Source organism: Panthera leo, chromosome Y (assembly GCF_018350215.1).
Source record: "Panthera leo isolate Ple1 chromosome Y, P.leo_Ple1_pat1.1, whole genome shotgun sequence".
Lineage (NCBI taxonomy): Eukaryota > Metazoa > Chordata > Mammalia > Carnivora > Felidae > Panthera > Panthera leo.
Genome location: NC_056697.1, coordinates 232,075 through 258,987, shown reverse-complemented (window position 1 = coordinate 258,987; position 26,913 = coordinate 232,075). Strand labels below are relative to the sequence as shown.

Genomic DNA, 26,913 nt, shown 5'->3' with positions numbered 1-26,913 from the left:
TCTGCCCAGGGCGGCGGCTTTGGCTCTGCGATGACTCCTGTGCCCGTGACTTTCTGGCGACCAGGACCGTGGGGTTGAGGTTCTGTGTGTGAGGGACCCGCGTGTTGGGGTGGAGGGCACGTCCTTGTAAGACTGTGTGTGTGTGTGTGTGTGTGTGTGTGTGTGTGTGTGTGTGTGTCTGAGGGACCCGCGTGTCAGGGTGGAGGGCGCATCCTTGTAAGAATGTGTGTGTGTGTGTGTGTGTGTGTGTGTGTGTGTCTGAGGGACCCGCATGTCAGGGTGGAGGGCGCATCCTTGTAAGAATGTGTGTGTGTGTGTGTGTGTGTGTGTGTGTGTGTGTGTGTGTCTGAGGGACCCGCATGTCAGGGTGGAGGGCGCATCCTTGTAAGAATGTGTGTGTGTGTGTGTGTGTGTGTGTGTCTGAGGGACCCGCGTGTCGGGGTGGAGGGCACGTCCCTGTGCAGGAAGCATGTGTGTGGGAACAAGCGGTTACACGCATAAGCCGCACACGAAGTTCACCCTTTCCTGGATGCAGCCGTCTGGTCATCTGTGTCCACCTGGCTCATCCCTGGGGACGCGGGGACCACGGGGCTGGCTCTGAACCCCTGGGGACTGCGGGGGGACCACAAAGTTGGTGCTGCCCCCACCATGGGCCTGCAGGCAGGGTCTTCCCGAGCATCCATGCCGGTCAGCCCGGGCCTCACCGGTTCCCGTCCTGGGGTCCTGAGGGGCCACCTGCAACGCAGGGGTGAAGGCGGCTATGTGGGGAGGACCTGTGGAGGACTGGCGCTCACTCTCGCGTCGTGTGACCCGTAGGGATCGTGTGCGGTCCTGTGTGCACGGTGGGTCCGAGGTGTGACCCACAGGGAGCGTGTGCAGTCCTGTGTGCACATTGAGTCCAGGTCTGTGTGACCCCCCCCGGGAGTGTGTGCCGTCCTGTGTGCACGTCGGGTTCGGGGCTGTGTGACCCCCCACCGGGAGTGTGTCCTGTGTGCACGTCCTGTGTGCACGTCGGGTCCGGGGTGTTGTGTGACCCACAGGAAGCGTGTGCGGTCGTCTGTGCACGTCGGGTCTGTGGTGCTCGGTGCACTTCGTTAGAGCCGCTGGCTCTGCTCGTCACGTTAGCTGAGGCCACGCACGTTTCCCGGTCCTCACGGCCTGCCGTCTGCTTTGTCTCAGGTTCAGACGAAGAAGGAGGAGCCCCTGCCGCCCGCCAGCAGCGAAAGCATCCCCGCGTTCTACTTCCCTCGCGGCCGTCCCCAGGACACCGTGAACGTAGACGCGGTCATCGCCAAGATCGAGCGGACTTTCGCCCAGTTCCCGCACGAGAGGGCCACCGTGGAGGACATGGGCCGCGTGGCCAAGGTGGGTGCCCCTGCGTGAGAGCGGCACACGTTCCTCAGCCCCTCCGCGGGCTCGCGGCTCGGGGTCCTGCTTACGCACGTCGTCGGAACGGTAGTCCCGGACGCGGGAGAACCCAGGTGTGTGTGGATGCCCTCCCGGGATCAGCGGGTGTGAACGTGTGCGCGTCTTAGGGACCCGGCGCCTAGAGGCCCTGCGCACGCCTTCCCCGGCCCCTCCGACCCCGTGTCTCTCCCTGTCCAGGGTGCCGTTCCTGTGAGCGGGTGGCACTGGCCCACGGTCCACGCTTGCACCCCGTGGAGTGAGGTGGTGGCTCGGCCGAGCTGCCGCCGCCTTGTGTGCGCTTCCGCGCCCCCGTGTGTCCGCACACGGTGCGTTCCAGGAGCGTTGATGCGTGCAGACGTGACCCGGCCGGGTCCAGGGTCGCCGCACACCCGAGACCTCTCTCCCGGACTTGCGTGGCTGGGGTCACGTGGGAATGCCGCCCGATGCTTGTGGAGCCACGAAACCTCTCCCGGACCGCCTGCACGGTTTTGTGGCACCCAGCAGTGTGTGCGGTTCCCCTGCCTCTGCTCCCGTGCCAGCATGAGCCATCTCTCTGATCGCAGATGTGTGTGCGCTGGGGCCTCGTTGTGGGTCTGGCTTGCCCTCTTCCCTGAGGACGGACGACCGCGACCGCGTTTCACGCGTGTGTTGGCCGTATGCCCACCTCTGGACCCACGCGTGTCTACGGCCTTTGCCCCGTGTCTCAAGTGGTTGTCGTTTCAGCGTGAATATTAAGAGTCTCTGTGTCCAGACACGCGTCCCTCATCACTTACGTGGTGTAAACGTGTTTCCTCCTGTTCCCTTGGTGCGTATTCCCCTCCTAGGTCATGTCCTATGCCACACAGAAAGCCTTTCGTGTTGATGAATTTCATTTTATGTACTTTTTCCTTCATTGCTCGTGCTTTTTGGGTCCTAGCAAGAATTTATTGCCAAATCTCAGTTGTGAAGGTTTTTTGTTTATATTCGTATGAGTGTTACAGTTTTACTTATGCATGTATCTTGAGTTTTGTATACGGTGATGTCGGGGCACAACTTCATCGGTTTTTTTTTCTTTTTAATTTCATTTCTAAGTAACATCTACCCCCGGTGTGGGGCTCGAATGCACGACCCCGAGATCAAGAGTTCCACAGTGCACCGACTGAGCCAGCCGGGCGCCCACAAACGTCATCTCTGTGTGTGTCCAAATCCAGGGGTCCCTTCGCCACTGCTGGAGGAGACCCTTCCTTCCCCGTTGACTGGTCTCGTGTCCCTCATTGGAAATCAGTGCATCGTCACATGCGGGTTGATTAGCGGGCGCTGATCCTGTCCCATGGCCCTGTGTTTCTGTTGTCGTGCCAGAACCACACTGTGTAGATTAGTTGCTTTGTAGTAGGTTTCTGAACAGGGCCGCATAGCACATCCGAGTCTTCTCGTTCAAGATGTTTCAGGCGGCGCGAGGCTCTGTGTGAATTTCAGCACCGCCTCTCGGTTTCTACAAAGATGCCAGCAGGCATCTGAGGAGGGTCACTGGGAATCTGTGCGTCGTCTCGGGAAGTGTGGGCGCTCCGGTCTACGAACAGAGGTTTTCTGTCTGTTCATTTACATCTTTACCGTTTCTTAGAAGTGTTTGGTGGTTTTCAAGTGTCCCTGGCACATCTTTTACTACGTTTCTTCTGGAGCACGTTACTGTTTTCGATACTTGTGTGACTGGAATTGTTTTCTACGTGTTCACGTTGTTCATTGCAAGTGTGTAGAAATGGAGTTGATTACTGTGCATCGATCTTGTGTCCCGCAGCCTTCGAGGCTCACGGATTAGTTCCAGTGCTGCTCTGGCATAGTCACCAGGGTTTCACATACGCACGATCGCGTCCTTCACACGTGCAAGTAGCTTGACTTCTTCCTTCCCGGTGTGGATGTGGCCCGTTTCTTCACGGTGTCCGACTGCTGTGCGAGCGCATCCCGTGTGGCACGAGAGACCAGCGGAATCGTGGGCAGTCCTCTTGGTTTAGAGGGGCAAATATCCGCTCTTCCGGCAGCATCAGGCCCGACTTTGGTCGTGGGGTTCTCACAGGTACCGCTGTCAGGCTGAGGATGTTTGTTGCCACCACTGGTGTGTGGTGTTTATTTGGAAAGGATATTGAATTCCTCACATGCATTTTCTGAATCTGCTAAGACGGTTTTTGTGCTGAGACCGTGTATTCTGTGAGCTGATTTTTCCGTGGTTCAACCAACCTTGCATTCCTGGGGTGCTTCCCGCTTGGTCTGGGTGCATAGTCCTCTTTATACATTGCTGGATTCTGTTTGCTCGTATTTTGTTGTTGATTTTGGTTTATTTATATTCTTAGGTGGTCCTGTTTGTACTTTTCTCATGATTCCTTTGTGTGGTTTCAGTGTTCGGGTTAACACTTGTGTTAGAGGATCAGTTGGGGATTGGCTTTTTATATTTTTTAAACTAAAAAAAATGTTTTCCCCCCCCCTAAAAAAATTTTTTTTAAGTTTGTTTACTTTGAGAGAGACAGAACGTGAGTCAGGGAGGGGTAGAGAGAGAGAGAATCCCGAGCAGGCTCCACACTGTCAGCACGGGACCCGACATGGGACTTGAATTCTCGAAAGTGCGAGGTCATGACTTGAGGCGGTTGGCTCCTTAAAACATTGGTAAAAGCATGTGCTTCTGAGGTCCAGACCAAAGAGCCAGACGTATTCAGGGAGGTACAGGTTCTGTCCATGCATCTTCACCTGTGTGGTCTTCCTGCACCCAGAACGAGCAGTGTTCACGGCGTTGGTTTACCTGCTGCTTGTTTCGTGTTCCGATGTTCACTTCTGTACGCCTAGACGCGCGTGCCGTGAAAGGCGTACGTACGTGAGAAAGTTCACACGTGTCTAATTTCATACCTTTCTCAGGTACACAGCACGGTGTTGTGCACGAGGGTGTTTCCTCGCCGAACGTTGTGTTGGCGCTCGCGGCTCGTCTGTCCAGGCGGTTCCCACTCTGCCCGTAGCGTGGGACCACGGACATCCCCGACCGTGTGGGCCGAAGCCAGGCAGTGCCGTCCGGCGGAAGTGACACGCATGCTGGGACCGTTCCGACCTGTCTGTCAAGGCGTGGAAACCTCGCTTATGGGGCGCCGTAAGCGTGTTGGGAAACGGAGACGATCGCGAGACCAATACTCCACGTTAGAAACACTGTGAACGCCGAAGTGTTTAATTACCTGGCAAAACCCTAACGAGCGCCCTCGAGCACGGCGCGTCCCCGTGTCACATGGCGTGTGGTGCCGAGTGAGCGCCTCGTCTCTGCCTCGGCCCGTTGTCCCGCCTGACTCCACTCTGCTTCCAACATCGAACCCTTTTGTGCTTCCCGCGTCGTGAAACCTCTGAGACTTCCCTTCGCGCAGAGTCAGTCTCTGGGACGCGTCCGAGCTTTCCGGCGCAGGCTCGCCTGTGTCGATTGCCGGCCCTCACTGAGCTCCCCGGCCGCACGCCAGGGCTCCTCGCCCCGCGGCAGTGGCCGGGCGCCTCTGGTCAGCGTCTGCCGGGGTCCGTCCCGTCCCGCCCAAGCCCCGCACGCCCCGTCCCCTTCCTTCCGGAACTCGGCGAACAAGCCGCCCGATCCGTGGCTGCGGCAGGAGCCTGTGTGAACGTGTGTGTGAGTCGCTGGGCTTGACACGAGCTGAGCTCTCTCGGCCCGCTGGCTGGTGAAGAAGTCGGTTTCGGCGGTAAGAAGCAGATCTTCACGTCGTCCCCGGAGCCCCCGCGGGAAGCAGGGGGGCCTGGCGCGATGCCCTGGACTTGGTGCCCCGCGAGGACTGCGCCCCTTCTTCCTGCACACTCATAGCACTCAGCCACGGGCACAAGCCGCAGTCTGCGTTCACCGGCCCCCTCGTCGCAGGGACACACACAGGGGCCGCTGGCCGTCGCGGTGACCCTGCGATGGGCACCACGTGTGCGCGTCATTTCATGTCATCCGTGTGCTTGGGACGAGCAGGGGTGAGCAGGCCACGCTGCAGACGCGTGTTGTCACCAGGCTCCGGTGGCGGATGTCTGACGCCTGACGTCAGATACGCAGGAAGTGGCGTTCCGGGGCCCGGCTGGTGTGCGTGTCTCCTGACTCGCGGACATTTTGTCTGGGGCGCTTCAGCGATGGCGGTTCAGCGAGACGTGCGCGTGGTCCCCCCTCGTGTGGTGGGTCTTGCCCCGTTTGGGGTTCGCGGGTCTCCGCCTGTCAAGTGTCCTCCTTCCGTCGTCACGTCCCTCGCTGCCTCCTCTGGGACCATGTGGGAACCCGGGGCGTGTGTCCCCTCGCATGGCCCAGAGCCCGTCCTCGAGGGCACAGGCTTTATGCGAGAGCGTCATTCTCTCCTCGTGTCTCGTAGGCGGCATCAGTCTGTGCATGGTTTTGATTTCTGGGCTCGGTTCTCCTCATGCGTGCTGTGTCTGCGGTGGTCCCTTGTGTAGCGCGTGCATCTGTTGCTTCAAAGCTTTTCTCATCTCGCATCGTTTTTTAGAGTCTTTATCGAGTCGGCACGTATGAGCCTTTGCTCTGGGCTGTTCATTTCTGCTTCCTTTCCTGACTGGGAGACGAACTTACGGTTTCCCGTGAACGTCCACCAGCCTCCTGGATGACTGCTTTATGTTTTCATGTCCTCTTTACTCCCTTCTTCCAGAATAAACCTGGGCTTGTGCGTGTGCACACGTCTGCACGTGTCAGGGAGCAGACACTCAGACCTGAGCTGCGGGTGACCGGTTGGACCAGAAACGGCGTCAGCGCTGTGCAGAGTGGCGGTTCACGGCGCGTCTCCGGCCACGGTGCTCGAGCGCCAGCTCTCCCGTGACCCCCGCCAGCGCTTGCTTTCCGCACTTCCTGTTTTCAGCCGTTCTGGCGCGTGTGCGCGTGAACTTGCCGGAGCTCTATTTTCATTTCCTCACGATTACGTTGAAAACCTTCTCTTGCGTTTATTTGCGTCAGCGCACCGTCGTTTCCCTGCTCGGCGGTTTCCTGGAGGTGTAACTGAGCGCCCTACGCGGCTCACGCGCCCTGCACGCGGTGTGAGGAGCTTTGACACGCGTGCCCTGGGGCTCACACATCCGCGTAGGAATTCTGGGGACACGCACGTTCCCAGCTCAGCACCGTTGTCATGGGTGTGTAGGCAGGGCTCAGGGTTGGCCGCTTAACGGTTTCCTCTTGACTAACGGCAGCCGTCATCTTACCTCGCGTTCCTTTCTAACTGTGCATCCCTGATGACATCCCTGCTCGTGTTACTCATGCATCTTAACTGGGCCATCCTCTTCCCACGGAGTCATGCGGTGTCATGGACGGTGTGGACGCGGGCACTCGGGACGGGCCGTCCTCATCACGCTGTCTTATAGACAGCATGGACGCGGGCACTCGGGACCGGGCCGTCCTCTTCCCACAGAGTCGCACGGTGTCATAGACAGCGTGGACGCGGGCACTCGGGACCGGGCCGTCCTCTTCCCACGGAGTCTCACGGTGTCATAGACGGCGTGGACGCGGGCGCTCGGGACCGGGCCGTCCTCTTCCCACGGAGTCTCATGGTGTCATAGACGGCGTGGACGTGGGCACTCGGGACCGGGCCGTCCTCTTCCCACGGAGTCGCACGGTGTCATAGACGGCGTGGACGTGGGCACTCGGGACTGGGCCGTCCTCTTCCCGTGGAGTCGCGCGGTGTCATGGACGGTGTGGACGTGGGCACTCGGGACCGGGCCGTCCTCTTCCCACGGAGTCGCACGGTGTCATAGACGGCGTGGACGCGGGCACTCGGGACCGGGCCGTCCTCTTCCCGTGGAGTCACGCGGTGTCATGGACGGTGTGGACGCGGGCACTCGGGACTGGGCCGTCCTCTTCCCGTGGAGTCGTGCGGTGTCATGGACGGCGTGGACGCGGGCACTCGGGACTGGGCCGTCCTCTTCCCGTGGAGTCGTGCGGTGTCATGGACGGGGTAGTTCTAGGCTCCCGGTCGGGTGGGTGTGTGGAAGCAGTGAGCCCGCCCATCCTGTGCCGGTGTGGGCTGTGGTCTCTGTGATGCAGCGTGCTGGGGGTAGGTCCCTACAGACTTCCCCCACCTGCCGTCACTAAGGGGGCCCCCGTCGGTCCGTACGTGCCCCCGGCCTTTACCGTGCACGGTCATGACGTGGCGCTGACGTCTGGGCAGTGCTGTCCTGCAAGTGTTGATGTGCTGGTGTGGCTCTTTCTTCATCTGTAGCCGTGGACTCAGACCGGTGGCCGTCCCACGGTGGCAGCAGCCGTGATAAACCCCGTTTTATCAAAAACACCATCGTCTCCGCTTTACGTGCCCTCGGGTTCCGGCTTCTAGTGGCTCGCGGGGGCTTAAATCTCATCTCGGTTCACGACTGGGGTCTCCCGCCGTCCGTCCCTGGAATTTCTGGTCTGCTTTGCTGTCGGGCCGGCCTCATCCACTTTCTCGGGAAGCGCTCCTTACCAGTCTGTGTTCCGGAACCGTGTGTTTGGGATCAGTTTCGCTCCCTGAATATTCTGCACGGGACCCACGTGGGGTCACCCTTGTTTCTTTCTGGGAAGGTTACGTTGAATTCCTCACCACAGTTTCCTTCCCCTGTGCGCTTAGTAGACCGAGGACATTGACGTGTCCTCACGTGAGACTTGAGGGCGTGCGTCCCACGTGTCCGTGCAGGCGCGTCAGGTGCTAAGCTGCTGCGATAAGACCCAGCGTGTCAGAAGCCGTAGTGAGGCCGCCCTGGCACGTGCAGTCCAGCGCGTGTGTCTCCCGTGTGCGTGCTGAACCACGTCGGCCACACGGCCTGGTTTTCCTGGTCTTTTCCCAGGACCGCCGTTCCGCTTCCGGGGTTGTTTTTGTGGCCGCGTTCGGCCACACTGGCTTCCGGCCTTCTCGGGATGGCTCCCTGCCTTCGGCTCCCTCCGGGATCGCCGCGTTCTCGCCGCTTCGTGCACGAGGCTGCTCCGGCCTGCTGTGGCCTTACTGACGTTCGCGTGCGGTGCCGTGACCTTCCTCGTAGACACGGCTTTACGGGCGTCTCGCGCATCAGTGTGCCGTGCGTCTCTCTCTTTCTCATCCGGCATTAACTAGCTTGCGCCGTGTTTTCCACTCTGTTCTGGGGCCGCCTCGCGGGGATAACAGAGACCCCAGGGTGAGGGGCCGAGTCTCCTTACGTGACGCGTCTTCTTGTTTGGACTTGTTCGTAAGCTGGTTTTCTGTCGGTGGCGTCGTCGAGGTGACGGCTGCCGTTCGTTTCAGAAAGTTAACAGAGCGTCCTGAGGGGCGGTGTCGGCCGCGGCCAGCGCCTGAGGGCCAACCTTCTGGCTGTGGGGCTGGTTGGCAGCAGGACGGGCCGGCACGGCCTGGGAACGCGTGCGCGGAGGGCCCCCCTCACGGGAGAGCGCAGGGCTTCGTGGGCGCAGACCGCCTCGGGGACGGACTCACGGAGCCGGGAGACGCCTCGGGGCCGTCAGCCCCGGTCCCGACTGCCGCGAATGTCCCCGCATCCGCGTGGCCACCACCCAGAGCGAGCCTCCAGATGTTCCTGGCACCACGGACAGTTCCCTCCGGCCGCTCCCCGTCAGCCCTCCAGCCCTCTTCTGGACGGTCTCCTCCATCACCTGTCGTGACTCGGGCGGCCCTGCGTCCCCTCCGTGCGCCGCCGCCTCCGTGCGCCGCCGCCTCCGTGCGCCGCCGCCTCCGTGCGATGCCTCGACAGCTGCGCCAGGCAGCGTTGGCTCGGGTGTACCCGAAACACGCGGGTGCTTCTGTGTGGTCCCCGCGCTCTCCTCCGCGATCCGGCTCCAAGGCAGCACCCCCAAGGGGGTGGGTGTGCAGACTGTTCGTGCAGGGCCCTGCTCGCGGACACCTGGCCGCTTCCGTGCGGGCCGCCCTGATCCCTCCTCGCACGGTTCCTGGCGTCTGCGTCACGAGCCCCGAGGCGGAGCGCGTGTTCGCAGGCGCACGGCCGTGTGCGCGTCCCGTTCTCAGAGTGACTGCTTGTTCGGGCTGACGCGCGGCCGCGGCGGCCTTTGGCCCCTTGACTGGCCCTTCCGGAACACGCCGCCCGTGGCTGTGGTCAGACGCTCACGTTGCCGCCAGTGGGTTCCGTTCCCTCGTGTGACGGCATCTCCCGGCAGACGGTGCTGACGTGAAGCTGACGCGCGCCTCCTTCCGGGGCCGAGCGTGCTCCGCGTCCTGTGTGGGGAGTCTGTCTTCGCAGCTCCAGGACCAGGCTGACCCGCTCGCCACGTGTTCCCGCGGAGGGTTTGCGGCCGTGGCGGTCCCGTTCCGGACGGGGACCCGTCGCACGCTGCTCGTGGCGCAGCGTGAGGGCGGCTTTCCCGGTGGCGCGGCACTCCCGTTGGAGCCCACTCGTTGCCCCCGAACCGCGGGATCCGTTGCCGGGGTCCGATCTGTTCCCCACTCTGTTCCCGGCGGCCGGCGGGTCCCTCGTGGCCCAGATGCGCCTGGGTCATGCACGTCACTCAGCAGTAAGCCTGCAAAGCCCTCCGTGTCCCCACAGCAGCTTCAAAGGAGCTTCCCTGTCCCACAGACACCCGCTGCGTGCTTGCTGGCCTCGCGTCGAGCCCGTGGGTCGCTCGTTCCGGGAACCGGCGTCGGCTCGTCCACCGCGGGGGCCCGGCACGGGGTCCTCGGTGTCCCGGCAAAGATCTGTGCCCGGCTCTGTGCACACGTGACACCGTGTGGGGTGCGCGCTTGACGGGTTTCTGGATGCGTTTCGCACACGGCGCTGCGGACGAGTTCGTTTTCCGGTTGTTGCCAGCGTGTGGGCCCAGAACGGCCTCGCGGACACGGTGCTTGCACCTGGCGACGTGGCTGCGCTTCGGCCCGGGCGCGTCCTCACTGCCCTCCGAGTCCCTCCGCGTTCCCGCACGCCCTGCCACACGTTTGTGACTTCCACACTCTCGGGGCCTCCTGTGAGGCCTGTCTTCTCCGGCCGCGGCGCCTGGCTGGGCCGGCCTGCGGCACCGGTGCCCTGGCTCGGGTCCCGGCTCAGGCACGGGGCCTGCACGCGTCACCCTGGCACGTGACGTGAGCCGCGGGCCTTCTGTGGATTCCCTTCATCGCGGTAAGTGTTCCTGCGGCAGCTGGCTGGCCCAGGCTGTGGCGTGCGTGACTCTTGGTCTCAGGGCTGTGCGTTCGCGCCCCACACTGGGGGTAGACGTTACAAAAAAACATTAGAAGAAGAAGGTACGTCTCTGTTCTTAGTTTCTCCGTGTGCTGTTTCTTCATCGCTGTTTGTTTAATGGCCGAGTTCAATCTGTTCACGATGCGTTTTCTGTAGGATTTCTGCATTACTGATCGCGATGGACAACCGGCTCCTAATGCTCCTTGCGTTCCTGACCCACGTCAGTGTATGTGCAGCCCTCGTAACGAGAATTAGCACGTGCCCCTTACGTTCAGTCTCTGGAACAGTTTGTGTGCGGTGCATGTGATTTCTTCCATAAATATTTCAACAAGCTCATTGGCGGACTTTTGGGGCCCGGACTTTTCTTTGTGGGAAAGTTTGGAGTTAAGGCTTGTTTTTTTGCAGCTGCATAGAACTGTTCAGACCTTTTCTTGTGTCCGTTTGGTTAGACCCCTGGATCCGGGAGTCTGTGCGTATCCCCAAAGCTGTGGCACGTGTTGGCGTGAAGTCATTGGTATCCCGCGCTTCCTGCCTTTCCGTCGCCTGTGGGAACTGCCGTGACAGCGGACATTCGTAACTTGTGTTTTCTTTAGTTCTTGACGAGTTTTTCTGAGGGGCGTTACGGTCTTTTTTCGATCTTCAAAGAACCGACTTTCGGTTTTGCTGATTTTCCGTATTAAGATATTTGCTCTCTTTCGTCTTCATTTCTGCCTGTTCTGTGTTTCTTCTTTTGTTTGCTTTTTTGCAGTAGGAGCTTGGATTGCCGGCGTTTAGCCTTCTGTGCTGCTGCGCGGGCCGAACGCCCCTGTCAGTGCTCCTTTGGTGAATCCGATGGACGGCGTTTTCACTGTTGCATTTCGGAGCCCTTCCTAATTTACGCTGTCTGTCCTATCATCCGTGTTTATCATGAGCTGTTTCTAGACGTGCAGAGTTTGGGCACCTGCTGGTTGCCTGCCGGTAGGCTGTGTGCTGGTCAGGGGGTGGTCCGTTCCCCGTCCTCGAGCTGCCTTCCCGTCACCCGATGTGACAGATGCTGTCCCTGGTGCACGGACACATGCCGTGTGTTTCGCGGCTCACTGGAGCTTGTGTGTGCAGGGCTCGTGGGCTTCCAGAGGGGTCTTGGCGCAGCAGAAGTTGTCTGCGTTGGCCCCGTGGGAGCGCGGGGTGTGGTGGCTGCGGTGGGGGCCCGGGAGGCGCTGACCGCCCGCTTGTGCCCCCGTCCCATAGGCCTGCGGCTGCCCGCTGTACTGGAAGGGACCGCTCTTCTGCAGTGCCGGGGGAGAGCGCACGGGCTCCGTGTCCGTGCACAAGTTCGTCGCCATGTGGAGAAAGTGAGTCCCAGGCGGGAGCACGGGGGGCGGGTGTCGGGAGGGGGGACGTCACGGGCCCGGGCTCCTGCGGCCGAGATGGCGAGAGCAGGGGGCTGACTCCAGGGTGGGGGGCCCGGCGTCCGTCCGCCGCCCGCGTCTGGGAGGGGCCTCGTGGACGTGGCGTGGGGGGACCGCCGGCATGTCCTCTGTCGCTGCAGGATCCTCCAGAACTGTCACGACGACGCGGCCAAGTTCGTCCACCTGCTCATGAATCCCGGCTGTCACTACCTGGTGCAGGAGGACTTCGTCCCCTTCCTACAGGTGCGCCCCACGTCTGCGCCGCAGGCACCTTCTCCCCTCCTCACGGCTCTGCCCCTGCCTCCGCGCCGCGTGCCAGCTGCGAGACGGGGCTCCCTTTCCTCAGCGTAGCGCGTTCCACACACACGGCTCGGGGACCCGCCCCTTCGAGCACGCGTCGCTGGCGGGACCGCGCGTGCCCCGCGCGGTGCGAGCGTGTGTGAGTGGCGGGGCCGTGGAGGGGGGAGTCCGGCCCCTGGCGGGCTCTCCTGCGGCGTAGGCGCTGGCTGTGGTGTTCCAGAACGTCCTCCGCGCGCGGCGCTCCGCTCCCCTCCCCTCCACGCCCGTGCAGGGCGTCGGGCAGCCTGAGCGCGGTCCTCAAGCATGGGCGGTTCTCGCGTCGCGGCATTTTCCACGCGGCCCTTCCCGGTAGCGCCCTCATCCCCGCAGACGTGACCTGAAGGCTCCCGTGGGTGCCGCTCGGAAGTGAGGGTGTCGCACGCGTGCCGCTGCGTGGGGGCCGTTCCGTGTTTGTCCCGTCGGGTCTCAGCTGCTGGGGACAGGTGCCGTGCGGGCTCCTGGGAACCGGCCGTGGTCTCCGAGCCCGTGGGCTGAGGCAGCGACACGCTCACGCCGCCGCCACGCCTGGCGGGCGTCCGTGCGGAAGCCGTGGGGGCACGCGGCAGACGGGCTCCGGGGCTCGGCGGGCACGGTGCGCGTCCCCCACCTCCGTCTTGTCTCGCGTGCGCAGGACGTGGTGAACACGCACCCGGGCCTGGCCTTCCTGAAGGAGGCGTCTGAGTTCCACTCCCGCTACATCACCACCGTGAGTACACAGACACAGTCCGCTGCCCCCGGGTGCCCGGGCCGTGGCCCTTCCGACCCCGGCTCTCTCACCTGTGAATGAGGCGTCGGCACCGTCTCCCCGCCGGTGGGTCCCGGGCGAGGGGCACTGAGAGGCGGAGGTCCCGTCTGTGGGCACGGAGCACCGCGAGCGTGGGAAGCGCCTCCCGGGTCTTGCCACACGTCCAGCAGTGAGACTCTAGCACGCGGGAGGGGGCGTGCCCGAGACCTGTCTGCTCTCCCTCCCTGGGCGGGAGAGGGCTGGGCTGGGGCCGCTGAGCCTGGGAGGACGTCTCAGCTCTGGGACGGCACTTACCTGCTCTTTGAAGCGTCGTGGCCAGGGGCCGGCCTGCCCGGGAGGCAGGGGACTCACTGCCCGGCCCTGTCCCCAGCCCCTGGGCACATGAGAGGGCGGCCTGGGACGAAGGGCCTGGCCCTCGCCCGCCCGCCAGCCAGCACTCTCCTCCCGAGCGGGCTCCCCTCTCCCCAGTGCCTGAGCCTGGCGTGCGGGTGGGCTTTCTGGCCGGGTACACACGCGCGTTCTGTGACACAGGATGTGCACGAGAGGAGCTCTGTGTTTGCCTGGGGAGGCCACACGCCATCCTGTCCTGGTTCCCCTGTCACTGGCATCAGGGGTCATCGTGAAGGGAAGGTGACCGCAGTTGTGAGTGGTAACCAAGGACGCTGGGTGCCGAACACGTTGCACAAGGCTTTGTATGTGCACCCTTCACGCACATTCTGTTCTCAGGTCAGGGACAGGTGAGGGATGTCTTGGGACAAAGGCAAGTGGTAGGTGTCCTGGGACGAGGACAGGTGAGGGCAGGTGAGGGATGTCCTGGGACGAGGACAGGTGAGACAGATGAGGGATGTCCTGGGACGAGGACAGGTGAGGACAGGTGAGGGATGTCCTGGGACGAGGACAGGTGAGGGGTGTCCTGGGACGAGGACAGGTGACGACAGGTGAGAGATGTCCTGGGACGAGGACAGGTGACAGGTGAGGGGATGTCCTGGGACGAGGACAGGTGACGACAGGTGACGGATGTCCTGGGTGAGGACAGGTGAGGACAGGTGAGGGGATGTCCTGGGACGAGGACAGGTGACGACAGGTGACGGATGTCCTGGGATGAGGACAGGTGAGGACAGGTGAGGGGATGTCCTGGGATGAGGACAGGTGAGGACAGGTGAGGGGATGTCCTGGGACGAGGACAGGTGACGACAGGTGACGGATGTCCTGGATGAGGACAGGTGAGGACAGGCCGTCCCCATCTGGGATTCAGAGCCGAGCCTGGTGTGCAGCCCTCTCCGGCCTTCCGCTGACGCTCCCGACCCGGTGGTGAGTTGCGTTTGTGGACGTGGTCGGAGCGGGTCGTTCTCTGAGCACGCCGTGAGGACTCCTGGCCTTCCGGGAAGTCCTGACCACGGCCCCATCCCAGCTCAGGTGCGTCCGTCGCCCGCACGGGCCCACCTGAGCGGGCCGGGCCGCTGCTAGTGGGCGGACAGACCCCGTGGCCCAGAAGCGCGCCCCTCCCTGACGCGGCTGTCGGGCACGTGCAGGGCGGGGCCTCGGCCAGAGACACGGGGTCCTGCGTCGCCGGGGGTCCGGGCGCTCCGCTGACGGCCTTTCCCCCGCAGGTCATACAGAGGATCTTCTACACCGTCAACAGGTCCTGGTCGGGGAGGATCACGTGTGCGGAGCTCCGGAGAAGCACGTTCCTGCAGGTAGGCGGCCGGCCAGCAGGGACGCAGGGCCTACGTACGCCCATTCTTCAGACCCATCTGCCTTTCCGTCTGCCATCTTGCGTTCTGGTCCTCCTCCGTCCTCCTGCATCCTCCTCCATCCAACCTAGACCGTCCTCCATCGCTCCTCCACCCTCCTCCACCCTCCTCCACCCATCCTCAACCCTTCTCCGTGCACCCTGCATCCATTCTCCACCCTCCTCCACCCATCCTCCGACCCTCCTCCCTCCATCCTCCACTCTCCTCCCTCCATCCTCAACCCTTCTCCGTGCACCCTGCATCCATTCTCCACCCTCCTCCACCCATCCTCTGACCCTCCTCTCTCCATCCTCCACCCTCCTCCACCCATCCTCCGACCCTCCTCCCTCCATCCTCCACCCTCCTCCCTCCTCCCTCCTCCCTCCATCCATCCTCCACCTTTCCGTTCTCCCTCCACCGTTCTTCCATCATTCTGTTGTTCCGTTCTTCATCCTCCACCCTCTACCCAACCGTCTACCCAGCGACCTCCCAGCATCCATTGCAGGACCGTGGGAACTGGGGTGCGGGGTGCCCTCCTCACTCGGGTTCTACGGACGTGTGGACGTTAGTGAGGACGGGGCAGACCCGTCCTCATCGGGAGGCCGCAGCGGTGAGAGCGTGGACGCCCGCAGGGACTGCCTCTCGCAGCCAGCGGCAGCCGCGCCGAGTCTCGGGCCAGACCCTCGCCTGGGTGGGCTCCCGACCCGGGTGCCGTGCTCCCACCCCTCGGGCCCGTTGTGACGTGAGCCGCCCGGCGGTCCCACCCACGAGGGGCCCCCTCCCGTGGGGATCGCGCCGAGAGGAGGGTAGCAGGTTCGTTGGGTTTGCGTCGGCAGAACGTGGCGCTCTTGGAGGAGGAAGCAGACATCAACCAGCTGACAGAGTATTTCTCGTACGAGCACTTCTACGTGATTTACTGCAAGTTCTGGGAGCTGGACACGGACCACGACCTTCTCATCGATTCCCAGGACCTGGCCCGGCACAATGACCACGGTGAGCTCGCGGCCCGCGTGGGACAAGGGGGCCCACGAGCGCCGGCCCCTCGGGTACTCGGCTCTGGCCGGTGCCGCTGGCCATGGCCGCCTCCCCCGGGCCTGTGGCCCGATGCCTAAAACCGCCTTCCTCTCCCGTTCACCTCTCCTGTCTCCGGGAGTGGTCTGTGGTGGCGGGACACACACGGGAGACGCGGGACGTGCACGCGTGAGACAGGAACACACTTGGCACTTGCAGGGCGTTTGTGAGACACGGACATACACGCGACCCGCAGCGCACACGGGATATGGAGACACACGGGACGCTCGGGGCACAATACGTGAGACGGGCAGACACGGGGGACGTGAAGGGCACACGCGGGGTAGACACGGGACGTGCGGGGCACAGCAGTAGAGACGGGGACACACGTGGGACACATGCACACGGAAGACGGCAGCACGTGGACACGCGGGGGGCCGACCTGCCCACGTAAGCCAGCCCCACCTGTGAGAGCGTTGGGGCCCACAGGGTTGTCTGACGTGGGCAGTGGCAGCCAGGCGGAGGGGGTTGGAGGTGACTCCGTCCTCTGCAGCCACAAGGTACGTTCCCTTCGAGGCTCCATGTTTTCAGTCTCTGGACCTCCACATCCAAGTGAGAGGGCATGTTTCCTGGGGCTGCCATAGCACAGGGTCTAAGGCAATAGAACGGGATCCTGTTTTTGTCTGAAGACCCAAACTCCAGAGTCAAGGAATTTACGAAGCACCGATGCCCAGGACGGCTGTGCAGAAGTTTCCACACAAACCGGGGCCATCCCGCGGCAGGAAGTTCTCCTCCCCCACTTCTGCAGACCACAGTCTGAGATCCAGGCAGGGCTGCTGAGATCCAGGCAGGGCAGGGGTGTTGGGATCCAGGAGGGGCAGGGCCACCGAGATCCAGGTTGGCAGGGCTGTGCTCCCTCCAGAGGCTCCAGGGGGAGGGTCCTTCCTGCCTGTTGCAACTTTTGAGGCTCCAGGCGTCCCTGGACTCGTGGCCGCGTCCCTCCCGTCTCTGCCTCCGCCTTCACATGGCTTCTCCTCTGTGTCTGCGTCTCTCTTCTGTCTCTTACGAGGACGCTCATTGTCTTTAGGGCCATCTTGATCATTCAGGGTGAGCTCGTTTCAGGTCTTTCACTTAATCCCGTCTGCAAACACCTGTTGCCAATTAAGGACCCGCGTCCGGATGCCAGGAACCAGGATGCAGGCGTGTGTTTTGGGGAGACACAGTTGAGCCTCTTGTAGCATCCGGTCATTTCGTATCAGGGCGACGTTCATCGGCGTAGCATGAATTGGGAGACGTGGCAGACGCTGTCTTCGTTTCCCTGTCTTGTGGGCACGGTGCTTGGAACGGGCTGCTCTGGGCCCCACCCCCGTTCGTTTTCGGAGCCACGCCTCCCAGGACCCCAGAATGGCCCTGTCAGTGGAGGTGGGGTTTTTAAAAAGAGGGGATTAAGGTAAAATGGGGTCGGTCGAGTGGGCCCCGATCCCATAGGGCTGGCGTCCTTACGAGAAGAGGGGTCGAGGACACAGGCACGCACAGAGGGGTGACCGCGTGAGGACACGGGGCGAAGACGGCGTCTACACGCCCAGGAGACAGGCCTCAGGAGGAAGCAGCCCTGGGAGAGGATGAATGTATGTCATTGGAGCTCCCGGCTCAGTGCCGGGTCGGGCCCGGCACCTCCGCTGACCGATGCGGTCACCTCCCCTCTGTCAGGGGTCAGCCGGTCACCTCCCCTCTGTCAGGGGTCAGCTGGACGCGTTTGGTTTTGATCACGAAGGGAGAGAGTTGGGAGTCGGGGCACCTGGAAGCGGGAATAGACACGTGTTGGCTCTTCCCGGCACGTTTCTTCTCGGAGCCCCCGGGTCGGCTTTCCACTCGCGCGGCTTGGATTTGGGCTCCGTCCTGGGGACGGCACGCCGGGGAGGACACGTGCGGGACTCGGGCCCTCTGTGGCACCCCCGCCCGGCCCGGGTCTCGGCGTTTGTGACCCGAGCCCGCCCGGCCGGCCCCGCTCGCGTGAGGTCGGGCCATGACCGCGGGCGTGCGCACGCGGCTCACGGCCCGATTCCGTTCCCACAGCTCTGTCCACCAAGATGATCGAGAGGATATTCTCAGGGGCGGTGACCAGGTACGTGTCACAGCCACCGCTTCTTGGGTTTTCTGGTGATTGCGGCCCGTGTTCTGAGCCCTGTGTCCCGTTGTCTCGTTCGCTGCCTCATGTGATCTTGTCCTGTGTCGAGCATGAGTGCTCTTGTCACGTGAGGTCATGAGGACACACGTGCTGTTGTCACACAAGGTCACGTAAGGGAGGATACTTGCCATTGTCACGTGAGCTCAAGGGAAAGGGAGACGTAGGTCCGTCACGTGATATCAGAGGGGACACACACGCGTCTGTTACGTGAGATCATAAACGAGGGGACGCACGTCTGTGTCACGTGAGGTCAGAAGGGGGCGAACGCTGTTGTCACAAGAGGTCATCAGTGAGGGGTGGTTGAGGACGGCCCCGTGTGGGTGGGTCACGTCAGGCCCGGGGCATCTGAGGGAGCCCTGGAGTAGGGCCGTCGGAGGCCACGCGGCGGCCGTGACCGAGGCCGCGCGGCCACCCCTGCCCCATCCGCGGTCGCAGGGTAACCGCCCCCCGTGGTGGCGCGCGTCCTCTCGGGCCTCCCCCCGTGGGAGCCAAGTGCAGGACGGGCCGCACGCCAGGCCCCACTCATGGCGGGGAGCGGGTGGGGACGTCCCGCCTCAGGCCGCTTCCCCCTGACCCCGTTCCATCTGCTACTCTCGCCCGGAACCCAGGGGCAGAAAAGTCCAGAAGGAAGGAAAGCTCAGCTACGCCGACTTTGTCTGGTTTCTCATCTCTGAGGAAGACAAAAAGACTCCAACCAGGTACGCGTTTCGGCGGCCGTCGCGCGGTCCTTCGGGGACGGCGCTCGGAAGCCCTGGGGTGGCGGTCGTCCCCGAGCGTGGGCGCCAGCAGGGCCGCGTCCCGGCGAGGCCGGCCCCGGGCCGGTGGGGGGGGTGGGGGTGGGGGGGGCCGGGCCGGGGTCCTCGCGTCCCGGACGGCCGGGCTGACCGAGGCTCGCCCCGACCCGCCGTGACCGCAGCATCGAGTACTGGTTCCGCTGCATGGACCTGGACGGGGACGGGGCCCTGTCCATGTTCGAGCTGGAGTACTTCTACGAGGAGCAGTGCCGCAGGCTGGACAGCATGGCCATCGAGGCCCTGCCCTTCGAGGACTGCCTGTGCCAGATGCTGGACCTGGTGAAGCCCCAGAGCGAAGGTAACGTCCCTGGGAGGAGACGCTGCTGCCCCTACGCGGAAGGGATGCCCCCGTGTGAGATCCCCCCACGTGAGTGAGGACATGCCCCGCCCCTGGGAGATGTCCCCCCCTCCCATGAGTGAGGAGATGCCCCCCCCACGTGGATGAGGAGATACACCCCCGTGAGGAGATGCCCCCCCCCCCCCGGGAGTGAGGAGATGCCCCCCCACCTCGTGACTGAGGAGATCCCCCCCCCCGGGAGTGACGACATGCCCCCCCCCCCCCGGGAGTGAGGAGATGCCCCCCCCCGTGAGTGACGAGATGCCCCCCCCCGGGAGTGAGGAGATGCCCCCCTCCCGAGAGTGAGGAGATGCCCCCCCCTCGTGAGTGAGGAGATGCCCCCCCCGGGAGTGAGGAGATACCCCCCCCCGTGAGTGAGGAGATGCCCCCCCCCGGGAGTGAGGAGATGCCCCCCCCCCGTGACTGAGGAGATGCCCCCCCCCCCGTGACTGAGGAGATGCCCCCCCCGGGAGTGACGAGATGCCCCCCCCGGGAGTGAGGAGATGCCCCCCTCGTGAGTGACGAGATGCCCCCCCCCCCCGTGACTGAGGAGATGCCCCCCCCGTGAGTGACGAGATGCCCCCCCCCCGTGACTGAGATGCCCCCCCCGTGAGTGACGAGATGCCCCCCCCGGGAGTGAGGAGATGCCCCCCTCGTGAGTGAGGAGATGCCCCCCCCCGGGAGTGAGGAGATACCCCCCCCCCGGGAGTGAGGAGATGCCCCCCCCCCCGTGAGTGACGAGATGCCCCCCCTCCCCGTGACTGAGGAGATGCCCCCCCCCGGGAGTGACGAGATGCCCCCCCCGGGAGTGAGGAGATGCCCCCCTCGTGAGTGACGAGATGCTCCCCCCCCCCCGTGACTGAGGAGATGCCCCCCCCGTGAGTGACGAGATGCCCCCCCCCCCGTGACTGAGATGCCCCCCCCGGGAGTGACGAGATGCCCCCCCCGGGAGTGAGGAGATGCCCCCCTCGTGAGTGAGGACATGCCCCCCCCCCGGGAGTGAGGACATGCCCCCCCCCCCCGGGAGTGAGGACATGCCCCCCCCCCCGGGAGTGAGGAGATGCCCCCCTCCCGAGAGTGAGGAGATGCCCCCCCCTCGTGAGTGAGGAGATGCCCCCCCCGGGAGTGAGGAGATGCCCCCCCCCCGGGAGTGAGGACATGCCCCCCCCCCGGGAGTGAGGAGATGCCCCCCTCCCGAGAGTGAGGAGATGCCCCCCCCTCGTGAGTGAGGAGATGCCCCCCCCCGGGAGTGAGGAGATACCCCCCCCCCGTGAGTGAGGAGATGCCCCCCCCCCGGGAGTGAGGAGATGCCCCCCCCCCCGTGAGTGAGGAGATGCCCCCCCCCCCGTGACTGAGGAGATGCCCCCCCCGTGAGTGACGAGATGCCCCCCCCGGGAGTGAGGAGATGCCCCCCTCGTGAGTGAGGAGATGCCCCCCCCCGGGAGTGAGGACATGCCCCCCTCCCGAGAGTGAGGAGATGCCCCCCCCCCCTCGTGAGTGAGGAGATGCCCCCCCCGGGAGTGAGGAGATACCCCCCCCCCGTGAGTGAGGAGATCCCCCCCCCCCGGGAGTGAGGACATGCCCCCCCCCCCCCCGGGAGTGAGGAGATGCCCCCCCCAGGAGTGAGGAGATGCCCCCCCCCCCGTGAGTGACAAGATGCCCCCCCTCCCCGTGAGTGAGGAGATGCACCCCCCCCCCCCGGGAGTGAGGAGATGCCCCCCCCTCGTGAGTGAGGAGATGCCCCCCCCCGGGAGTGAGGAGATGCCCCCCCCCGGGAGTGAGGAGATGCCCCCCCCCCCGGGAGTGAGGACATGCCCCCCCCCCGTGAGTGACGAGATGCCCCCCCCCGTGACTGAGATGCCCCCCCCGTGAGTGACGAGATGCCCCCCCCCGGGAGTGAGGACATGCCCCCCCCCCCCGGGAGTGAGGAGATGCCCCCCCCGGGAGTGAGGAGATACCCCCCCCCCCCGTGAGTGAGGAGATGCCCCCCCCCCGTGAGTGAGGAGATGCCCCCCCGGGAGTGAGGAGATACCCCCCCCCCCCGTGAGTGAGGAGATGCCCCCCCCTCGTGAGTGAGGACATGCCCCCCCCCCCCCGGGAGTGAGGAGATGCCCCCCCCAGGAGTGAGGAGATGCCCCCCCCCCGTGAGTGACGAGATGCCCCCCCTCCCCGTGACTGAGGAGATGCCCCCCCCGTGAGTGACGAGATGGCCCCCCCGGGAGTGAGGAGATGCCCCCCCCCGGGAGTGAGGAGATGCCCCCCCCCGGGAGTGAGGACATGCCCCCCCCCCGGGAGTGAGGAGATGCCCCCCCCCGTGAGGAGATGCCCCCCCCCCCCGTGAGTGAGGAGATCCCCCCCCCCGGGAGTGAGGACATGCCCCCCCCCCGTGAGTGATGAGATGCCCCCCCCCCCCGTGACTGAGATGCCCCCCCCGTGAGTGACGAGATGCCCCCCCCGGGAGTGAGGACATGCCCCCCCCCCCCCGTGAGTGACGAGATGCCCCCCCCCGGGAGTGAGGAGATGCCCCCCTCCCGAGAGTGAGGAGATGCCCCCCCCCCCCGGCAGTGAGGAGATACCCCCCCCCCCCCGGGAGTGAGGAGATGCCCCCCCCCGGGAGTGAGGAGATGCCCCCCCCCCGGGAGTGAGGAGATACCCCCCCCCCCCCCCCCCCCCGTGAGTGAGGAGATGCCCCCTCCCCCCGCCCCCGTGTGTGAGGCGATCCCCCCTTGGGCGTGAGATGTCCCTCCCCTGAGACGGGGTGCCCGTGCTGTGTGCGGGAAGGACCCCTGTGACATGTGGGGGGACACCCGTGTGACGTGTGCTCGCGTGTGGGGGTGCCCCCCCTTGTGGGAGGCATGTCCCCCCCCCCCCCCATGAGTGAGGGAGCAAACGCGCCCCTCTCCCAGCGATGGCTCCTGTGGGCGGGACCCCGTGGGAGGGGCCGCTCCTCCCGTGGGAGGGGCCGCCGCCGGGTGCGGGCCAGTGCGCGTGCGCGAGGGTCCGCCACGAAACGGGACACCCCGTGTGACGCGCGGTGCCCCCTGAGGGAGAGACACGGTCGGTCGTGGCGGAGGACAGGCCCCCTGATGTGGGGGACGCCCCCTCTGGGAACGGCCCGCGCCGCTCGACTCGGGGACCTTGGGGAGGGCTCGCCCCCGCCACGTGAGGAGACCCCACCCAGGGCGGGGTGAGCTGCGGTGGCCCCTGTTCCGTGGCTTCCGGCGCCCTCCCGGGCCCCCGTGTCCCCTCGGCCCGGCCCCCCCTGTGAAAGGCCGTGTGCTGTCAGCTGAGGACCCCGTCCCGCCGGCGTCACGAAGCTGGGCGTCCCCGACCCTGGGTCTCGCCTCTGGGCTCCCGCGTTCGCCACCTTGGCGACACGCAGCCCGGACTCCCGGGGCGGGACAGCCCCGCGCATGCCGGCCCCCCCTTCCCCGACCGGCCCCGGTCCCTGCCCCGGGCGCCTGCACCGCGGGGTCGGCCAGGGAGTCGGGGGGGGGACGACGGGGGGGGGGTCCTGACACCCCGCAGCCGAGAAGCCCGTGACCCACGGGGAGGCCAGCGGTGGCACCAGGAAGGGCCCCAGGGCACCGTGGCAGGGACAGAGGCACACTGTTCCCGGGCCGTGAGGCCGCCGTTCCTGTCGCGTTTCCGTGTCTGGGGGAAACGCGGTCTTGGGGTGTTGGCTGTGTCCGCCCCTCGTCCCGGGGTCCTGGCCGCAGCTTGCGGGCCCTGCTGCTGTCCCCGGTCGGTGGCGCCGTGATGCGGGTGGCGGACGCCCCCTGGTGGCCGACTTCCGCTCTGTTCCTGCGCTGCTCCTCCACGTGCGTCCTCGCTCCCATTCCGGGCCACACAGGACCCCAGGCCTCTGGTCCCCCCTTGCTCCCCCCCAGCCGTCCGCCCACACCGGGGACCCTCTCGCGCGACTGTTCAGGACCCCAGGCCTCTGGTCCCGGCTGCCCCCCCCCCCCCCAGCCTTCCGCCCACACCGCAGACCCTCTCGCGCGAGTGCGTTTGGTCCAGTGGTGTCACAAGGTGCAGTGCTGGGCGCCCCCTGGTGGCCGACTTCCGCTCTGTTCCTGCGCTGCTCCTCCCATTCCGGGCCACACGTGTGCGAGTGCGTTTGGCCCGGTGGTGTCACAAAGTGCAGTGCTGGGCGTGGGTTTCTCGGCGAGTTAGGACGCGGACCGCCCCCCCCCCCCCCCCCGACAGACCCTCGTGAACGCGCCCCCGGGAGTAGCCGTCCTGAAAACGCTTCACGTCCCGCAGGGAAGATCACGCTCCACGACCTGAAAAACTGCAAACTGGCCCACGTGTTCTTTGACACCTTCTTCAACATCGAGAAATACCTGGACCACGAGCAGAAGGAGCAGGTGTCGCTGCTCAGGGTGAGCGGGGCAGGCGTGGCAGGGAGCGCGGCGGGGGTGGGGGGGGCCGGCCGCGTGCGCGCCGCGTGACGCCCGTGTCGCATCCAGGAGAGCGAGAGCGAGGGCCCCGAGCTCTCCGACTGGGAGAAGTACGCGGCTGAGGAGTACGACATCCTGGTGGCCGAGGAGGCTGCGGCAGAGCCGTGGGACGACGGGTGAGTCGTGTGCGTGAGCGCGCGGGGACGCGGGGCGGCCGGGCGGCCGGCGGGCGCCTCCTCTCCAAGCACACGGGCCCGGCCCCGGACGGGCGCCGTCCGCAGCCGGCGACTCACGGGGGCCGCCGCCTGGCTCCGGGTGGGGGGGGGGGCCTCTGACACCCGTGTGACGAGCGTCTGCCCCCACGACAAGGGACCCCGTGGGCAGGGAAAGGCAGCTGCGGGTGTCCCGAACCCCAAATGGAAGTCGCGCCGGCCGCGCGGCCCGGACACAAACCCCGCCCCCGGCAGAGCTCCACCGCGAGGCGAGGCCCCTGCCGCAGGCTCTGGGGCCTCGCGGGGACCCGGGAGCGAGTGCCCCCTGCCCGGAAACAGCCCCTCAGTGCTGCCGCCTGTCCCCTGGGGCCGGGACCCACGAGCAGCAGCCAGGTCGGCCCAGAGCGGGCCCTGCAGCCGGGCCGCGTGAGGCCTGCCACCCAGGGCACCATCTGTCCCCTTCTGTCCCCCACGCCCACCCCGATGTGCTGTGTGCTCCCCAGGACGTGACCTGCCGAGCCGTCCCCCTCCCCCCTCCCCCCGCCCCCCGCCACGCTGAGCGGGGGGCCCAGGCAGTGATCCGGGTGGGGGGCTCCCCGAGGGGCCTGGCAGGGCGGACGCCCTGCGGGGCTGGGGTCTGAGAGGCCAGCTCAGAAATCGGGACCCAACACGCCCGCACGGGGCCACCGCAGTGGGGAATCTCGTCTTCGGTGTCTGCACCCGAGGCCCGTGGGGGGACGGGGGCCTCGGGGCCCAGGTGCGGATGGATGCCCTCTCACCCGGGGCTGACCGCGTGTGGCATCAGCGCGGCATCTGCTCCCACGAGCGTGGCTGGGCGCGCGGGGTGCACACGGTGGGGGGGCTCAGGCACCCCAGCCTCCACACAGGCACCCGACAGGCTCAGGCGGCACATGGGTTCTCTGCTCCCGTCAGGGCTCTTCACCCAGCCGCCCCCTGCCCCCCCTCAGGGCCGCCTGGCCCCCGGGTCAGGGTCACACGGGGTCAGGAGCGGGGCCCGCGTACGAGAGGCACCCCCCGCCCCCCGTTCGGCGGCCACGGGGCCGCCAGGGTCCTGAGCCCCACTCCCCGGAGTTTGAGATCTAGCAGGGCCTGCGTCCGTCACCCCCAGACTCCTCCCCACTTGGGCCCCTGGCAGGTGCTGGCCGTCGTCCGGCCATTGTGCGTTTCCGGCCTGTCACAGAAGCACACCCCCACGTCCCTCCACACTGCCTCTGCGGGCCCGAGGTGCGGCAGAGCCCGGCGTGGAGGTGCTGGGCCTCTCCGCGACGCCGCGCTGCCTGCCAAGTTGGGTCTCTGACTCTTCTGCCGGCAAATGTTTTGTGGTTTTCGGCACGTGGATCTTCTCGCCTTCTGTCACAGAAGGGCTTCCTGATGTTGGGGTGTTGGGAAGGTGGGGCTTTAAGATTTACTCTTGAGAGAGAGCATCCCAAGCAGGCTCCCGGCTGTCAGCGCAGAGCGCGACGCACGGCTCGAACCCACCAACTGTGAGATCGTGAGCCGAGCCCAAGTCGAGAGTCACACACTTAGCGGACTGAGGCACCCAGGCGCCCTAAGGAGGTTGGAAACTTGCAGCATACCGCTGCGCGTTGCTGGCGACCCCCGTGGGGCTTACCGACCTGGCACTTGCCTCTTGTGGTGACCGTACCCGGTGGCCACGTAAGCGTGTCGTGGGGTCGGCGGGGGCCTCTGCGCCGACAGGCACGTGGCCTGGAGCAGCACGCTTCGATCTCCTCTCCGCCGGCCTGCGGCACGGCCTAGAACGTCGGCTACGACGCCGACCGCGAGTCGGCACGCGTCCCTGCCCTGTCCCCAGTCCCGCGTGCAGATGGGTCATCCCGACCAGGGGTCGCGGCATCCGTCCAGACCCAACGCCGAGTTCCGCCAGGTGGCCTTGGCGCCCACGGCCCGTGGCCACGGGCACTTCACGGAGGGCCTTCCACAGCTCGGCCCGCGTGGGGGCTCGTGGGGGCCACCTGCCTCGGCCGCGCCCCAGCACACTCACGAGCCCCTGCTTGCAGGTACGAAGCCGAGCTCAGCCCCGTGGACCAGAAGCTGAGCGTCCTGAGGTCTCCGCTGGCCCAGAGGCCCTTCTTCGAGGCGCCCTCGGCCCTGGGCACCGTCGACCTGTACGAGTACGCGTGCGACGACGCCGACCTACAGCCCTCGTGACGTGCGCCCGCGGCCGGGGGTCCGGGCCAGCCGGCTGGACGCGAGGCAGCTTGTGTGTAAAAGCCAAAGCTGTTTGATTGTTGAGCTGTCTTTTATAGAAAATGAAGTGATTTGTAGGAGATGACGAATTTTTATTCGACACGAAGCGGGTCACGTGGTCATGGAGCTCCTGTCCCCGCCTGGCCAGGAGGGGCCGACCCCCGTGCAAGAACCCCTGGCTGGCGGGCCCCGCTAGCCGTCGAGTTCAGGCGTGTGGACACTTACCCGGCCTGGCCGACGGCTCCCCTCCAAAGGAGCTGCCTCGGGGTCGCCGGCCGTGCGCGGACTTCTGGGTGCTGGGTGGCCCCGTGTTGTTCTCACGGAGTCGGTCGGGAACATTCCAGAAGCCCCGGGACCTTCCGCCTCGTCTGCACGAGCGTCTCCGGGCACGGCCCGGGCCACGACCCTCCGTGCAGGGTGTGGGAGGGTGCGCCCCCTCGAGCGTACTTACGTTTTCATGTACGTGTACAAAACGTGTAAAGTTAACTTTTATTTGGTGTGTATAGCGATTTAAAAACGTTTTACGAGATCACGTTTGTATTTTCAAATAAAGAAGTTAAAGACTCTCCGTGCCGGGCCTTGCTCGCCCAGCCCACGACACAGACACAGCACACAAAGGTCACAGAGAACAGGGACACCAGGCAGCGACGCTACTGGGGGCACAGGGCAGTGTCACGAGGGAGACTCCGTCTGGCACGGACGGCTCTGGGGATGGGAGGCCCGGCCGAGGGTCACAGGCCCTGGGCCTGGAGCGTCCAGCAGATGGCCGTCCCCGCAAGGCCTGCAGGCGAGGCGCCCGTGCTCCTGACCCCACGGCCGGGGCGGGGGGGGGAGGGAGTTGGGGGGGTTAGCGCTTTCCTACAGCAGCTTCCCAAGTCCTGCTGGGGACAGAACTGGGACGGAGGAGAGGGGACGGGACCAGAGGGGTGGGGGGACGAGACGTCCCACCCAGGCAGCCAACCCCCAGGCCAGGGTCCAACGCACACATGCCGGGGGGGGGGGGGGCC

The 26,913-nt window shown here is 65.4% G+C and overlaps 1 protein-coding gene across 4 annotated transcripts in view; it reads left to right on the top strand.

The window, feature by feature from the left end:
- PPP2R3B (protein phosphatase 2 regulatory subunit B''beta) overlaps positions 1-26,531 on the top strand; it is a 58,999-nt gene extending 32,468 nt beyond the window's left edge. For all 4 annotated transcript variants that reach the window (XM_042926565.1, XM_042926568.1, XM_042926567.1 and 1 more), the window contains exons 2-13: positions 1,180-1,365; positions 11,755-11,858; positions 12,056-12,158; positions 12,886-12,960; positions 14,610-14,696; positions 15,569-15,725; positions 17,820-17,868; positions 18,540-18,629; positions 18,848-19,023; positions 23,329-23,447; positions 23,535-23,641; positions 25,717-26,531. In XM_042926565.1, coding sequence (XP_042782499.1) covers positions 1,180-1,365; positions 11,755-11,858; positions 12,056-12,158; positions 12,886-12,960; positions 14,610-14,696; positions 15,569-15,725; positions 17,820-17,868; positions 18,540-18,629; positions 18,848-19,023; positions 23,329-23,447; positions 23,535-23,641; positions 25,717-25,867 — 1,404 coding nt within the window. In that variant the 3' untranslated portion in view covers positions 25,868-26,531. The remainder of the gene's footprint in view (positions 1-1,179; positions 1,366-11,754; positions 11,859-12,055; positions 12,159-12,885; positions 12,961-14,609; positions 14,697-15,568; positions 15,726-17,819; positions 17,869-18,539; positions 18,630-18,847; positions 19,024-23,328; positions 23,448-23,534; positions 23,642-25,716) is intronic.
- The last annotated feature ends 382 nt before the right edge of the window (positions 26,532-26,913 follow it).